This window comes from Mesoplodon mirus (genome assembly GCF_964341445.2).
Source record: "Mesoplodon mirus genome assembly, chromosome: 6".
Taxonomy (NCBI): Eukaryota; Metazoa; Chordata; class Mammalia; order Artiodactyla; family Ziphiidae; genus Mesoplodon; species Mesoplodon mirus.
Window position 1 is genome coordinate 66,028,982 of NC_138982.1, and position 15,748 is coordinate 66,044,729.

Consider the following 15,748-nt stretch of genomic DNA (forward strand, 5'->3'; position numbering starts at 1 on the left):
GAGTCCTCTATTATGAGCTCTTTTTGAAAAACCAAACGATTAATTCTAACAAGTACTGCTCCCAGTTAGACCAACTGAAAGCAGCACTCGACAAAAAGCATCCAGAATTAGTCAACAGAAAATGCATAGTTTATCATCAGGATAACGCAAGACCACATGTTTCTTTGATGACCAGTCAAAAACTGTTACAGCTTGGCTGGGAAGTTCTGATTCTTCCGCTGTATTCACCAGACATTGCACCTTCGGAATTCCATTTATTTTAGTCTTTACAAAATTCTCTTAGTGGAAAAAATTTCAACTCCCTAGAAGACTGTAAAAGGCACCTGGAACAGTTCTTTGCTCAAAAAGATAAAAAGTTTTGGGAAGATGGAATTATGAAGTTGCCTGAAAAATGGCAGAAGGTAGTGGAACAAAAGGGTGAATACATTGTTCAACAAAGATCTTGGTGAAAATGAAAAAAAAAATGTGTCTTTTATTTTTACTTAAAAACTGAAGGAACTTGTTGGCCAACCGAATATTGTTTTAAACTTCATTTTGGGGTCTTAGTTTTATGCAATGCTTATTTTGGTCAGTAATATAGGTGGGAAGGGGGAAGTGCTAAACATCACAACAAGTATTAAGAACTTTAAGTTTCTCCATCTTCCTTGATGTAATCATTAAAGTGGTGCTCTAGGAGCACAGAGGAGGCCTGATATAATCTAGTGTTTGTGAGAAAGGGAATGATAAGATGTTTATCTCTAAACTGATTTTAAATTCATGGAGATGGTCATTAAAGTAATGCAACAGAAGTAGAAGTAATTCTTACCACTTCTGATGTTTCTTTTCATCTAGTGGGTATTCAATTATTGTAACCCCCATGGCTTTTCTCTGACCTTTATAAATTCTTCCTTAAAAAACTATGAAAAAAATTAAACTACTTGCTGAGCTGACAGGCAGAGGCTTGAAGCCACTGAAATGTACATTATTTTTATTATATTATTTGTTGCCCCAAGCTAGTGAAAGTTGGAATCCACTAGAGACAGTGAAGCACATACTCATTGTATAAGGAGTCTCACCAGAATCTACAAAATGAGAAGAGGGGACAGGGCAGAACACTGGGTAACTCTGTGGTGTTCTCATCCCATTTGTGTTCTGAACAGTAGCCCTAATTTTTGGGAAGTATTCCTCCAATTTTTGTGGTCCTAGTAGGATTGTCAGTCATTGTATTTGTTTCCCCAAGCTATAGGGATGGTCATCTGATACAGACCCAGAAAATTCTAATGCCCCAGATTGTTGGTAATTGTTATTGGTCCACTGGCAAGTAACCCAAATATGTTCAATTACATTGTTCTCTGAGGTTGGTAACGTGCCGTCCAGGAGTAAGACACTCTTTTTCCTCTAGGACAAATTACTTGAGTTATATGAAACTAGAACTGCCAACTGTCACTTTCTGTGCCATGTGGATAGAGGCTATATACAAAATTAACTCAAGTGGAGACAGGAAAGATCTGGGGTAGCACTGAGACCCTTGTTCCAATCCGTAAGACTTTTTTAGTTATTTTGACCTACTCCCACATCCTACTCAGCTGCATGAATCAGAACATTTCTTTTGGACAAATTTGTTGCATTGGGTGTTTGCCAATCATAAAAATTCAGTATTTAAGTAATAAACAGAGTGTCTACAAAAGATATTGCCATATACTCCATAGACTTATATAATTTAATGAAGGCATGATGACTGACCATATTAAAGGAGTAACTCCCAGAATGCTCTTCATACTAGCCATAGAAACCACCACAAGGAGAGTAAAATAATGCAATAGAAAATACATTGACTTCACAACACGGCCCAGGAAAGGAGGGGAAGACAAGAATGAGCATTCCTGTACAGAGGTACAAAGGAAATCATGTAAGAAGTCTGCAAAAATTTAAATTTAGATACAATCAACTAAACTCCATAAGTAGCACTGGAGAGTATTTGAATTATAAATGTGCCATACCTTAGGCTACTGTATTTTGCTCTACACAAGACCTACTATCAAATAATTATTTTCCTAAAATAAAACTTCCTTCTGAAATACCAGAGCCAGCATTTTGGCAAGAAGTTTGATTTTTATTACTTTTTTCTGTGCTAGAGCCAACTGATTTTGCCTCCATGCCAGAAATTTTGCTAGCCTTAGAGATACGTAATGAGAACCTCTCTACCAAAATGAAACTAAGTTTTCACATTTTAAAGTGAATATTACTAATACACAGAAGTAAGCTCAGTGCTGAGATTTCCCAAGAGATTTTAGCAATACAGTAATTTAAATATTAAAATATTATAATTTGAGTATACTAACAATTACGGGGCTGATCTGATGTTCTTTATAAGAATTGAACCTCAAAATTTCTGAGTTCCAATTACTTTCATCTGAAACAACAGAATAATAAAAGCTTTTTCTAACCACCTAGAGTTCATACCTGTCCCCAAACCTTTTGAGCCATCTTGCTATATTGTGTACAGTTCTCATACTGTGTACACACTTTTCTAGAGGAGGAAAAAAAACCACTACATTTCCCAGATTCCCTTGTGGCTAGGTTAAGGTCACGTGATCTAAGTTTTACCAATGCCAGCTGACTTTCTGAAATGTGGATGCAGGAGGGAGCAAGATCAGTTAATAGCTGTGTGGGAGAATCATCTCCTGGCATGCAGCATCCAAAGGTATCTGCTTCTTCTAGAGCAGTTCCGTGTGTCCACAACCCAGATGTTGACAGCCCTGTGATATGGTGGGCACTGTTGCTGATGACTTTGTCCTGAGTGTAACATCCCAGCTTGGCTTCCCCAGCTATTGCAGGGTCCATGTGTTATCAAACATGACATAAACCACTCTCTGCTTAAATTGCAAGAGTGAATTCAGTTGTTGCAATTAAGGACTAATAACTTAAGATGTGAAGTTAAAAAAAAAAAAGATACATAGGAAAATGCTCAGTAAACCTTTATGTACTATGTAAACAGAAGATGGTATTATTTTTGTGGGGATTGTTACATGTCCTTCAATAATTTTAATCTGTGACACTACTACACTTCGTTTTTTTGTATTTTTAAAAAACAATAAAACAAAAATATAAATAGGTTTTATAAAAATTCCAATTACTCTAGGAATTTTTAACGTTTTATCCTACTATTTCCTTTTTTAATAGTGGATAATTTATAATGGATACTATTGGACATAAGAACGAGACAAATTTGTCCCAAAGACTTTAAATATCACATCTGAAATCGTTCTGTGAAATGAGGAATGTCATGAGCTAACAATGCTTTCAGTCAACTGTGAAAGTGAGAAGGGCAAGAGTGACTCTGACAGTCTCAGCATCTTAAATTCAGCACCACGCTACACTGCTTCCCAAGGGGATGCCTAAATAGCCCTAGAAAATGAAGATATCTAGTAATAGAGTGCATTGATACAGAAACTTTACAGGCATGTAAATGAGAACAGTCAACTCCCAGAGGAATCAGCTAGGAACCAGAATTGTCACTCCTTGTGAAAAGATGTAGCAACAGCAGTAGTGGTGGCAGTTAGACTACAAATAACTGACCATAATACAAATGTAATAATTGGATTTTTGATTCTCAGTAAAATATCTTAGACTGTTTCAAGAAAATTGAATTGATGAGGGACTATATGAGCTTAAAAAAATTTCCAGAAGCACTATTTGTTCACCTGTAAAATAATATTAACTTACCTTTCAATTTTCAAACTCATTAAACAAAAGATTATTGCACCAGTTGCCCTGCCCTAAATGAATCCTCTGCAACACACGCTCACTTGCATCATATCGCAAGCACCTTCTGTATTGCAAAACTATTCTCTGCTTTTCTTTGCCTGTTTCTAGCTCTGATTTCTGCTTTCAGATGATGAGCTACTGCATGTTTTCCATTTGCAATGAGAAAGCGCATTGAGTTTACATTGGATCTCTGAAGTTAAAGTGCCATCTTGTGCCGAAAGAAATCATCTCAATACGGATTATTTTTAATATTAGCAAGATGCATGATTGTTTTCATACAACAGAGATATACCAAATGCATGTAACTCTTAATATTAAATTGCTTAAACATGGAAATTTTAATAAAAATATTTATCTGGCTTTGTCTCATTTTTTTTTAACAACATTATGTTAAGCTTCATTTGGGAAGTGTAAACCACACATTCCACAAACATGCTGCTGTATTTTGCCTCTTGTTATTACAGTACTACCAGCATAAATGGATACTATAGATGTCATTCTCTCACACAGAACTAAAGATTGTTTAAGACTTAGGTAATAGTTCTTTAGTTCTTTCAGGACCAATGACAAACCCCAGTCTCTCTAATAAACTTGTACTGCCTGTACCAATCATGCTACTTGGACCTGATCCATTCTATTTCAAGAATTTAAATGGCAGCAATGTTCAAAACATTGTACCCAGGAGGGAAGGCCAATGCCAGCACACACTATGCTGCCAATGCACAGTCAGTGATTGCAAGCGTTCCGTACAGCAAACAAAATGGTTTCCTGCATTTAGCCTGACAGCTTTCAAAAGCTGTCTAATGGGACTGGCAAGACGTTTTACAGTATTTTTCATGCTGACAATGCCACGATGTTAACAACACATAGGGCTGTCATCCGCTTGGTATTATAATTCCCTAAATTAATAATGTATAGGTGAATTTTTTTTTAAAAATAAAGAATCTAGGGCCTCCCTGGTGGCGCAGTGGTTGAGAGTCCGCCTGCCGATGCAGGGGATACGGGTTCGTGCCCCGGTCTGGGAGGATCCCATATGCCGCGGAGCGGCTGGGCCCGTGAGCCATGGCCGCTGGGCCTGCGCGTCCGGAGCCTGTGCTCCGCAACGGGAGAGGCCACAACAGTGAGAGGCCCGCATACCGCCAAAAAAAAAAAAAAATAAAAAAAAATAAAGAATCTAGATGATATTCTTAAAGTGTAGCAAACAATACAAAAATGAAATTATACCACAAGACACAATCCACCATCTGAAATGGGAAAACATCTCTCATATAACCTCAACTATGATGAAAGAAGAACAGATACTAAAATAGATACACTAGTTTATAGGGAATGTGAAATCAAACAGAAGTACAAGAGAGGCTGATTTGGAGGTCAGTGATCTGATACAGTCTTAGATAATTAAGGTCAGACTGGTGTCCAAATATAAGGCTTAAATACACACAAAGGATCATTTAAATAATTATTTTTCTTCTTGAAAAAGATCACAAAATGGATGAATATGCATGAGAGTCTTTCACTCAAAAATATACTGTCTTATTTTGTTGCAGCATTTAAATAAATAGGGTACGCTTATATGACTCGTGTGTAGTTTGCCTTACAGAATATAAATACACATAGTGGTTTTGTTCAATTTCCTTCTAACAGTTAAATGCAATGCTATATTAGATTCTTCTGCTAAATACCTCCTGCTCTGAATATTTAAATGGCATCAGCCATCCCAGGGCCTCTCAATATTACTTTTTCCCATTATTAAAATGGCTTTCCATTGGGTTTGGCTGTTTTATCTCACAAAGTCCAATGTCTATAGTCGAGACTGTAGATAGAGTGGTGATGTTAGCGATATTCAAGACCCGAGGTAGCACGGGTAACATTCTCATCTCATACATCACATGTCCCTTCCCTCTTTCCCCTCCACATCTGCATAATCTTTCTGTTTCTTTCCCTCCTTTTTGGGGGGTGAGTTTGTGAGAGGAGAGATGAAGAGTATTATCTTACAACTGCAAGATACATAGCCTACCAGTATTTTAAAAGAAAAAAAATTATGATTTATGTGCTGAGGCTCAGGCATTGCTATATGGCCTTCCAATGGACATTCAACACACTACAGACTCCAAATAGTGTAGTGGATCAAGAAAGAGTCTGAGGGGCATATCAACTTCGGGTCTGTATTTGACACAGGGCCTTAGAAAGCTATAGCAAGTCTGGTGGCAGCTCAATATTTCAATGAACAAAAATCACGTCTCTTTATAACCATCAACAATTCTCCTTTTCCCCTTTCCATGTTCTTTGGGTTCATCAGTTGCACCTAAGGCAGGACACTGTGGAGCACATTCAAGTCTACAGAGCCGCTAAAGGTTTTGATTGCAAAATTATCTTTTTTTGGTAGTCCGGTTTCCCTATTAGAAAAAGTGAGAGAAAGCTCTCTTTCACCTTCCTTTGCTCTCATTCTCTTTCCCTCTCTTCATACACACACACACACACACACTCAAATATAATCCTGATGCAATTTATACGAGGTCGTGGGAGAAGGGCATGCGATTCTATTTAATTCATTCCTATCCAAAAGGACTGACAATACAATGTATCGAATGTCTGACTATGCCTAGGGTCATGAAGTAAAGAAATAGAATGAAAGCCATTCCTAACATGCCCATGCTTATATGTTGTTACTGATTGGTTTTGAATCCCTCTTCACCCTGACCCCAACCACTACAAGGGAAAAAGTGTCTGCCCTTCTGAAGCTTCTAACACAAAAAGATGAAATCACATAACTATACACCTGAAAGATGAGAGAGAAGATGTGCTTGTCTTACATTGCCTGTCTTGCCTCTGGATACGATTCTATCAAGGCAAGTGGCAACTTCTCCTAACAATGTCACCCACATCTGCTCTCCTCCTATTCCCAATCAAATTGGCAAAATTAAAACCCAAAACTTTAAAGTGAATTTAAAGAAAAACAAAAACAAAAGCCTGGAACGGAAAGTTTATGTATTGTGCAGAAGTGTAACGTGTGCTTTGAGTTTCCCTCAAGAGTTGCAAGCTCCTCTCTGACCAGAAAGGACTGGGATGGTATCTCACCCTGAGAGTGCAGGTTAGGGAAGCATCCTCTATGCGTTCATTCACTCCCTCCTCCTGGGGCCACTATTTGGACATCAGTTGTGTGCCTGGTGCTGAGATAGATGCTCAGGATAGATAGGAAAGTAAGCAAGGTCTCTGTCTTCACAACGCTTACAGTACAGGGCAGGGGACCCCAGGAGCAGAAAAAGATTATGGTGTCTCCAGCCAGAGGAAGGGGAAGGCAATCAAAAAAAGAAGAGTCCCCTAAGAGTCATATGAGCTGAGCCATAGGAATAAGCAAGAGTCATCCCATTGGAAAGGTGGGCAATGCCAGGCCAATAAAGGCAGAGAACACTTCATGCACTAAGGACCAGAGGCCAGAAATACTGGGGTATATTGATAACAAGGATTTGGGGGTTGGTACAGACTATCCAACATCAATCTTCTCAAGATCACACACTTTGGTTTAATTTGTTTTTCTTACTATGTTTCCTCACTCATATAATAACAATATATTACTCTTTATATGGTAGGGGCCTCATGATTCTTACTTTACATCAGGAAGTTTAGTACTGTTAGAAGAAAGCACATGATTTCACTGTCTTTACTCTTTTCTGCAGCCACTAGATCACAAGTTCCCACATCACTACTTGCTCCATGAAGCTATATTATAAAATGTCTGACGAAGAGTACAGGGTACATAGAGGCTCATAAAACTGTCATAACCTAATTTATATCATGTCGAGTACTGAGAATAAATTCCTTCACAACAGTTCCTTCCTTTAAACCACTGGAAATAACTCAGAACTTCTGTCTAATAATTGTAAACATCTGGGTATAGTAGATTTCTAGATAAACATTTAAAATCATTTCTCATGAAGATGATCTGGTGCATTTCTGCAGACTAGAGCAGTTACTTTCAGTTCAAAATTCTACTTCTTAGGTTATAGCAGTTTGAAGAAAAGTTTTAAAGCTAGGTCTATTAACAATTAGAGTATGTATTCCTCATCATTTTTCCTCTGGAAATTATAAAAATGAAATTTTATACCTTAAAATGTCTGAATTTTTATTAAGGTGTCAGAACTGATAAAACCAATTGACAGATTCATGTGTTTTCCTTTGACTGTCTATCAAATGGCCTCCCAGTGAAGTTCAACTCTACTGTCTATAATTTTCAGAAAAAAAAGTTTTCCTTTAAAAATTGATTTTATAATTGGAGTTCTATTGTACTAATGTCATTTGAACTGACATATGATCACTAATTTCTCCCTTCTTACTGTACTCTTAGTCTTCCTCCAAAGTCCTGTTTGAAAGTCATGTACAATTCATATTTTGTTTCTTTGACAGCTTCATATCTTTTTCCACCTCTTGTTCTGAAACATATATATGAAGATATGTATGGTTTTCATAATTTCTCATTTTGTGAAGTTCACTCTTAATGGTGAACTTTAAAATATGCCTAGGGTCATAAGAATCATAAAAAAATTAAATTTGTCAAAAAGGAAATAAGATAAAATTTCCCAGCAAATGAAAAGTGAATACAAGCTTTCCCACTACATTTTCAAACATTTTCTTCATCCTTGACATCAAATACGCAGCAGATTTCTTACCCTAGATTAGTTCGCAATCCCAATTTTAATATCACCCCATGACATGCTACCTGTTATGCATTGAGTGAATAACACAATCAAAGGTACTAAAGAAAGTGAAAATAAAAACCGTCTATTTTAGATATTTATACTGTTGAGTAATTAAAATTATTTGAAATAATCAGAGTCTATATGTTATCATTTTATATCAAGTATTAAACATAATTATCCTAACTCTTTGCTAAGGTAAAGAGGTAACAGTAGTCATCTCGTAAAAAATGCTTCTAAAAAGGATCTCTTAAATAAAAAAAAAATAATCATTTGTAATAACAATAATTACTTATGTACTCCACTATTTTATGGTTTTCCAAAATGTTAAGTCAACTTCTTCTTGGTCAAAATGTTAGTGTGAAAGCTGATGATTGACTCAAATCTTGGTACCTGTAACACTTTATACCATAAGGTAGAACTCAAATTTTCACAGGCTTATTATTGGTCTTGCTAGACGTGTATTTTTTTTAGGATTTTTTTTATGTGGACCATTTTTAAAGTCTTTATTAAATTTGTTACAATGTTGCTTCTGTTTTATGTTTTGGTTTTCTGGCCACAAGGCATGTGGGATCTTAGCTCACTGACCAGGGATCAAACCCGCACCCCCTCCATTGGAGGGCAAAGTCTTAACCACTGGACTGCCAGAAAGTCCCTAAGTGTATTTTGCAAGATGTTAATGGAAGTGTACCTCATCACTACCATGGGGTATCTCTAAAGCACCCCATAAAATTCAACTTCAAATAAGTTATGTGGAGAGTTATAAATACATGTGAGAATTTCTACAATGTCAGGGACCACCTGAGGCTGCTCACATCAATACCCAGATGATCCGGATCAGTGGCAGGTACCTGGACTAATGGGTAGAGTCATCACCTGTGGTTTCAATTTAAGGATATTGTGAGTACCTGCATCACACCAAAATCTCTACACCTCTCCAATCCAGTTGTCATGTATATACCTAAATACAGAGCTGTGAAATATCTAGAAGTACTTTCTAGATAGAAGGTAGCGAAAGAAAAATAATGAAAGATGTCTTTCTAAAAATGAGTGCATGTACATGAAAAGATGCTCATCATCACTAATTATTAGAGAAGTGCAAATCAAAACCACAATGAGGTACCAGCTCACACTGGTCACAACAGCCATCATCAAAAAGTCTACAAATAGCAAATGCTGGGGAGGGTGTGGAGAAAAGGAACCCTCATACACTGGTGGTAAATTAGTGTAACCATTATGGAAACAGTATGGAGGTTCCTCAAAAAACTAAAAATAGAGTTGCCATATGATCCAGCAATCTCACTCCTGGACATATATGTGGACAAAACTATAACTTGAAAAGATACATGAACCCATATGTTCATAGCAGTACTGTTTACAATAGCCAAGACATGGAAGCAACCTAAGTGTCCGTTGGCAGATGAATAGATAAAGAAGATGTGGTATATTTATACAGTGGAATATTACTCAACCATAAAAAAGAATGAAATAATGCCATTTGCAGCAACATGGATGAACCTAAAGATTATCCTACTAAGTGAAATAAGTCAGAAAGAGAAGGACAAATACTGTATGATATTACTTATATGTGGAATCTAAAATATGACATAAATGAACTTATCCACAAAACAGCAACCAGACTGATAGACAGAGAACAGACATGTGGTTGCCAAGGGGAAGAGGGGGTGGAGGAGGGATGGAGTGGGAGTTTGGGTTTAGCAGGTGCAAACTATTACATACAGAATGGATAAACAACAAGGTCCTACTGTATAGCACAGGGAACTATATTCAATATCATATAATAAACCATAATGGAAAAATATGAAAAATAATGTTATATGTATGTATAACTGAATCACTTTGCTGTACAGCAGAAACTAACACAACATTGTAAATCAACTATACTTCAATAAAACACATTTTTAAAAAATTTTTAAAATCAAAAAAAAAAGCTTGTGTGTAGAAATTTAGGAAAAATGACTATTTTCAGAAAAGCAACTTTAGGAAAACAGTTATAAAAAAAAAACCAACCAAAACCCGCTATTATTATTAAGGTAGAAAACAAGGAGAAATAAGAAACTAGAAGAAAAAATTAATCAGATGAAATGAAGATGTGAGTATAGAATTACATTTCTGAATGAAGTAGCTACCTTCAAAAAGCACATTTTTTTTTGAAGAAGAGGATTTTTTTATTATTATTTTTATGTACAGAAAAATCAATAGTGTACACTTAGCCCAGTTTGGTGGCCAGTTCTTTGGCCTTTGCCTTTTCCAGCTTGGCTATGCGAGCCACTGATTTGGGACCCAGGATGTTGCCTCCTCAGTGACGGCGGATCTCATCATATCTGGCGTTGTAATTGGTCCTGATGGCTTCCACCAGCTTAGCCAGAGCACCTTTGTCTTCCGAGTTGACTTGTGTGAAGGCCACTGTGGTGCAGGTCTCCCTGTGGACCAGAAGCCCCAGCCTGGCCTTGCCCTTGATGATGCAGTAGGGAACCCCCATCTTACGGCACAGGGCGGGCAGGAAGACCACCAGCTCAATGGGATCCACGTCATGTGCGATTACCACCAGCTGAGCCTTCTTGTTCTCCACCAAGGTGGTGACAGTATTAACCCCTGCTCGGAGGACAGGTGGCCTCTTGGTGGGGACATCCCCTTTGCCCGCAGCTTTCTTCTCCGCTCGGGCCAGCAACCTCTGCTTCTTCTCTTGCTTTGTCTCTGGTCTGTACTTGTGGGCCAGCTTAAGCAGTTGAGTAGCTGTTTGGCGGTCCAGGGCCTGGGTGAACTGGTTAATTGCGGGAGGCACTTTCAGCCGCTTATAGAGGATGGCCCTTTGCCGCTGCAGGCGGATGTAGCGGGGCCATTTGACAAAGCGAGTGAGGTCCCTTTTGGGCTGGATGTCCTGTCCAATGCCAAAATTCTTGGGCCTTTTCTCGAACAAGGGGTTGACCACCTTCTTGGCCTCCTGCTTCTTCACCACAACAGGGGCCGGCGCCACCTTCTTGTCCTTGGCCTTCTTTCCCTTCGGCATCTTGAACGGTTGGCGGAGAAAGAAAGGAAAGGGCCAAAAAGCACATTTGATGTGAAGTTTACATTAAAATAAAAGAAGCATTCTTTAGAACAGTGATTCCTAAATATTAGTATGTATTAGAATTAGCTGGAGTCTTTTTTAAAGACAAATTCGTGTGTCAGTTTTCCCATGATTCGGACTTCTGATTGACTGATTTAGAGCTTTTTGAGGAGTAATTTTGTTTATTTTCCTTCTTCAATTAAAATCATTCCTTGTTGAAGGAATGAGGACAAGTGGGCAACTTTGGATTTCCCCAGAAATAAATGAAGGCATTTCTTTTGACAAGTACAGTTTTAATGAAGGAAATATAACATAAAGTAACATTTGGGAATCTCATGCCTTACTTGAATTTAAAAACTATTTATTATCATCATTATAGTTATCATCTTGCAGAAAGTTCCTTAACAGCAACAAAAATCAACAGATGAAAAGATATAGACACAAATACATCCACACATACACAGATACACTCATATAGAAAAGCACATCAAACTTCAGAGACATATTCTTGCATAAATTTAGATAAAATTAACAGTCATTTGTGATAAAAAATTTAAAAAGCATAAATATGTAATTTGATGTGATTTAGGCATTATCTTCTGCTGTCGGAAATAATAAGAATTATAAGATGATTTTTGTAGGATACCTACATATTTAATAGAGGTATTTCAACTATTTTGATGACATATGATATTAATAAACAAATAATCAAACCATAGCCACTAGGAATAGTTCCATGAGAAAGACTCTTAAGGTCATTTCAAAAAAGCCACATTTCACAGTTTGTTTTGGTTTCATTTTCGTTAATTTACATTTTTCATTTTTGAAGGTCATGGTTGACCTTTTTATCATCATAAAAAATATGACAAAGAAACTAGAAAATAAAAAATCTTTATCACGGGTATAAGGGAAGAAATCCCAGTGACCCACTCCCTGCTCCATGACTCACAGAGGAGGATCTGCTTTGTCATGTGTGGAAAAATTGATATTTCCTAATCCATTTGTTTTATCTATCTAAAACAGATTCATAAAAAGTAAAACAGACTATACCAACAAAGCATAGGAAAACATCAAAGATTAAACGCAGTAGCTTAAAATATGTGTGTGTCGTGGCATTAAAGCTGTCTGATTATAGGATGCTTTGGTTTAAGGAAGGTAGCTGCAAAAAGATGAAGAGACCCTCAACTACATACTTTTAAAAGTAATTTCTTTCTTATTTATGGATAATATGGTAAAATACCCTATATCAAGATTGATATTACTATTTATTGAATAAATAAGATGAACCAATAAAAAAATATCACTATTAGGAATCTCTAAAAACACTGTTTTAAAAATCATCACTCTTAGACATATCTATTACTTAGTAAGCTTTAAATTGTTATGTGAGATTAATTCTCAAAGTTTTCCTGAAGTCAATTACTTTTCTAAAATATTTTAACACTCAAATATTTAATATTCTAGCCCTACAAAAATTTATATGAGAATGTTAGCCTTTAAGTATAAATGGATTGTGTAAAAGGATATATATTCATTTATTGACCAAACCACCTAAGTTTTAACTTTCTTGACTATTTTTGAGAATCCACCATGATTTCTAACACCAGTGATCAGTATTTATGGCAAAAGCATCTTAATCTTTACTTCCTAAGTAGTCCTTGAAGGTATTTTCAAATAATAATATTTGTATCATTCCTTTTGTGAGAATAATGATCTTAGACATGTTTCTTCCAGTTTTCTTTCTAATTCTGCCAAATGACACGCTACATTATCTCCCTCTGAAGTGGAGTGACAGGTGTTGTCAGCAAGAAGTCTGATGAGTGAGAGGCGTGTTTGTCTTCTAATAGATTCAATAAGGCATAAAAGAGAGGCAAAGCAGCAGTGCATACAGTCTGGGGAAGCCTTTGGCAAACCCCTTTTGAAAGATGTGAAATCTTTGACTACTCTGATTGAAGCACAGATACAGGCTGCACTGTTCTCTTCTTAAAATACTCAGCCAGGATGCCTGATGGCATATTATTATCTAGAAAACGGTGATGCATATCATAATGAAGCCCACATCCATGAGATTTTTTCGTACTTCCAAAAAAATGCTGTGATCGAGTGTTGTTAGAAAAGTGACACAAAAATCTGTCTTAAGGGTCCGTTATCTCTTATTTCCTCTGCAACTTTGAAACTGTGCTGTGAGCATCTTCTCAGCAGCACACATCTCCAGCCTGCTGTGAGTCGTTACACCCTCAGAAAGACTTCCTCCCCTCTTCCTTCCACCTTCATTTAGTTCCCCTAAGAAAACACCGTGTGCCTTGTATTCATCTTCTGCAACCCTTGGATCCTTAGCATAGCTGAACGTAAACTGACCAATTCTGTAATAAGCAATCTCTTCTATTAGTCATACTGTCACCTGTGATAATACAAATTCTTCTTTATGATTCTAATCATCAGCTGTCATACATATAATGCCAGGTGCTTGGCAAAACACTCTGGAATTTTTCATCCATCTGTCCAGTCTTAGAGATGACCTTCCATCACTTTCCTTTGTACATATGTTATCTTTAAATAGGGCATTTGCATAACAAAAGAATGCCTCTGACTACACTAGGAAGTTGTATAGTGAGAGAAGAAATTGTACTACATTCTTTGTAATCCATATGATGATATTGAAGGCTGTTGCAGTTCAGCCTCAGGCCACCAACACTTCAGTATATTTACTTAAGGGCAGCAAATGCTAACTGTTAACAAAAATACAGCTCTCTCTTTTATCAACTACAAATTTATTAGCAGCAGAAAGAATCTATTCTACAAATAGACATTTGTATTGCAAATGCCTAAAGGAGTAACTAATGAGGCCATTTATTGTCCAAATTTGACTAATTATTATGCTGAGAAACTTCCTAGGAGCCAGTATGTGCTTTGAAATTAAGCATTTTCAGTAAGTGCATCAAAGGAGTTGGAACTAAAATAACAGCATGAACTTCAGAAATCTGTCTATTCATATCAATCCCAACTTGTATGGTGTTATATAGAAAACTAGATATAGTCACTTTAAAATAAATGATCCACAGGCAAATGTAAAGAAATAATGAACAGCCTCCGAAGGAAAAGTATTCTAACTAGACTGACCATCTAATTAATCCTCCAAACTGAAATACCTTTGAGAATGTAAGAGGCCACTATAAATAATTACATCAGGACCACAAGCATAAAGCTGGATATTCCCAGGCAAACCAAGATGTATGTGCTCTGTCTCAACTTCTATTGCTCCACAGGCCTTGAATGAACGTTTAAGTCATTACTTATTGCATAAAGCATACATTTCTTTAAATGCTTCCACGATATTGCCCCATCCCACCATTCTATTCTTTCATTACATCATTCTAACCTGAACCAACTGTTTGAGAATATTGACCTATATGTGTTGGCTGGCCATGCTCTTCTGAAATTCTTTTCCTGGGACTATAGGCTCTGCTTGGGAATGACATCTTGCAACTTAATATATCAAAGGTAAATCATTCTTAAAACACAAGGTTGAGTTAATTTGTGTCTTTTGATGGCAAATAGTAGAGAGACTTTAAGCTCCTTTAAGTTATGGAATAGAATAAATCTTCCATAGGCAAGTCAGCTCTGAGGAATGGTTCCCCTGTCCATTTCTCTTCACATTTTTTTTCTAAATAGAATTTTATCTAAAACTCCTTTCTTACTGACAGTTCAACTACCTCAATATTATCTGGCCTAAGTCCTGGATGGAGTACTTTTGATGAACTTAGGTAATAATCATCTTTCCTAGGAGTTTGAGATTTCATACTACACCACAATTGGAAGTGTGGCACTGGACTCTAGAAAACACCAGTGTCCAGTGAAAGGATAAATTTCCATGACTATCAGTGGGCCCTCTTAACTTGAAAAAGAACATGGCATAGCAAGCAAGGTGAAGAATATGGAGAGCTTCACAATTCCCTCTCTTTGTGGAGCCTTTCTAGAATCTTCCCAGGTAAAATCAAGTTTTCCCTACTGAATACTTTCAGAGAATTTTGTGTTTCTCCTTATCACTGAGATATATCTGTTGAATCAGAACATTTATGTTTCAGTTTCTCTCCCTCACTGGGTCCCGAACTTCCTTTTTTTCCCAGCTTTGTTGAGATATAATGGACATAACACATTGTGTAAGTTTAAGGTATACAACGTGATTTGATATACATATATTGCAAAATGATTACCACCACAGCACCAGTTAATACCA

At 36.8% G+C, this 15,748-nt stretch overlaps 1 protein-coding gene across 1 annotated transcript; it reads right to left on the minus strand.

Annotated features, from left to right (window-relative positions):
• Positions 1–10,605: 10,605 nt before the first annotated feature.
• LOC309806788 (large ribosomal subunit protein eL8-like) lies at positions 10,606–11,499 on the minus strand. Its single transcript, XM_082625747.1, has one exon. It carries the CDS (start codon positions 11,470–11,472, stop codon positions 10,762–10,764), a length of 711 nt encoding a protein of 236 aa, XP_082481873.1. The 5' UTR covers positions 11,473–11,499; the 3' UTR covers positions 10,606–10,761.
• Between the last annotated feature and the right edge of the window lie 4,249 nt (positions 11,500–15,748).

Excerpts from the sequence above, each read along its gene's own strand:
- LOC309806788 (XM_082625747.1), bottom strand. The coding sequence starts at position 11,472 with ATGCCGAAGGGAAAGAAGGCCAAGGACAAGAAGGTGGCGCCGGCCCCT.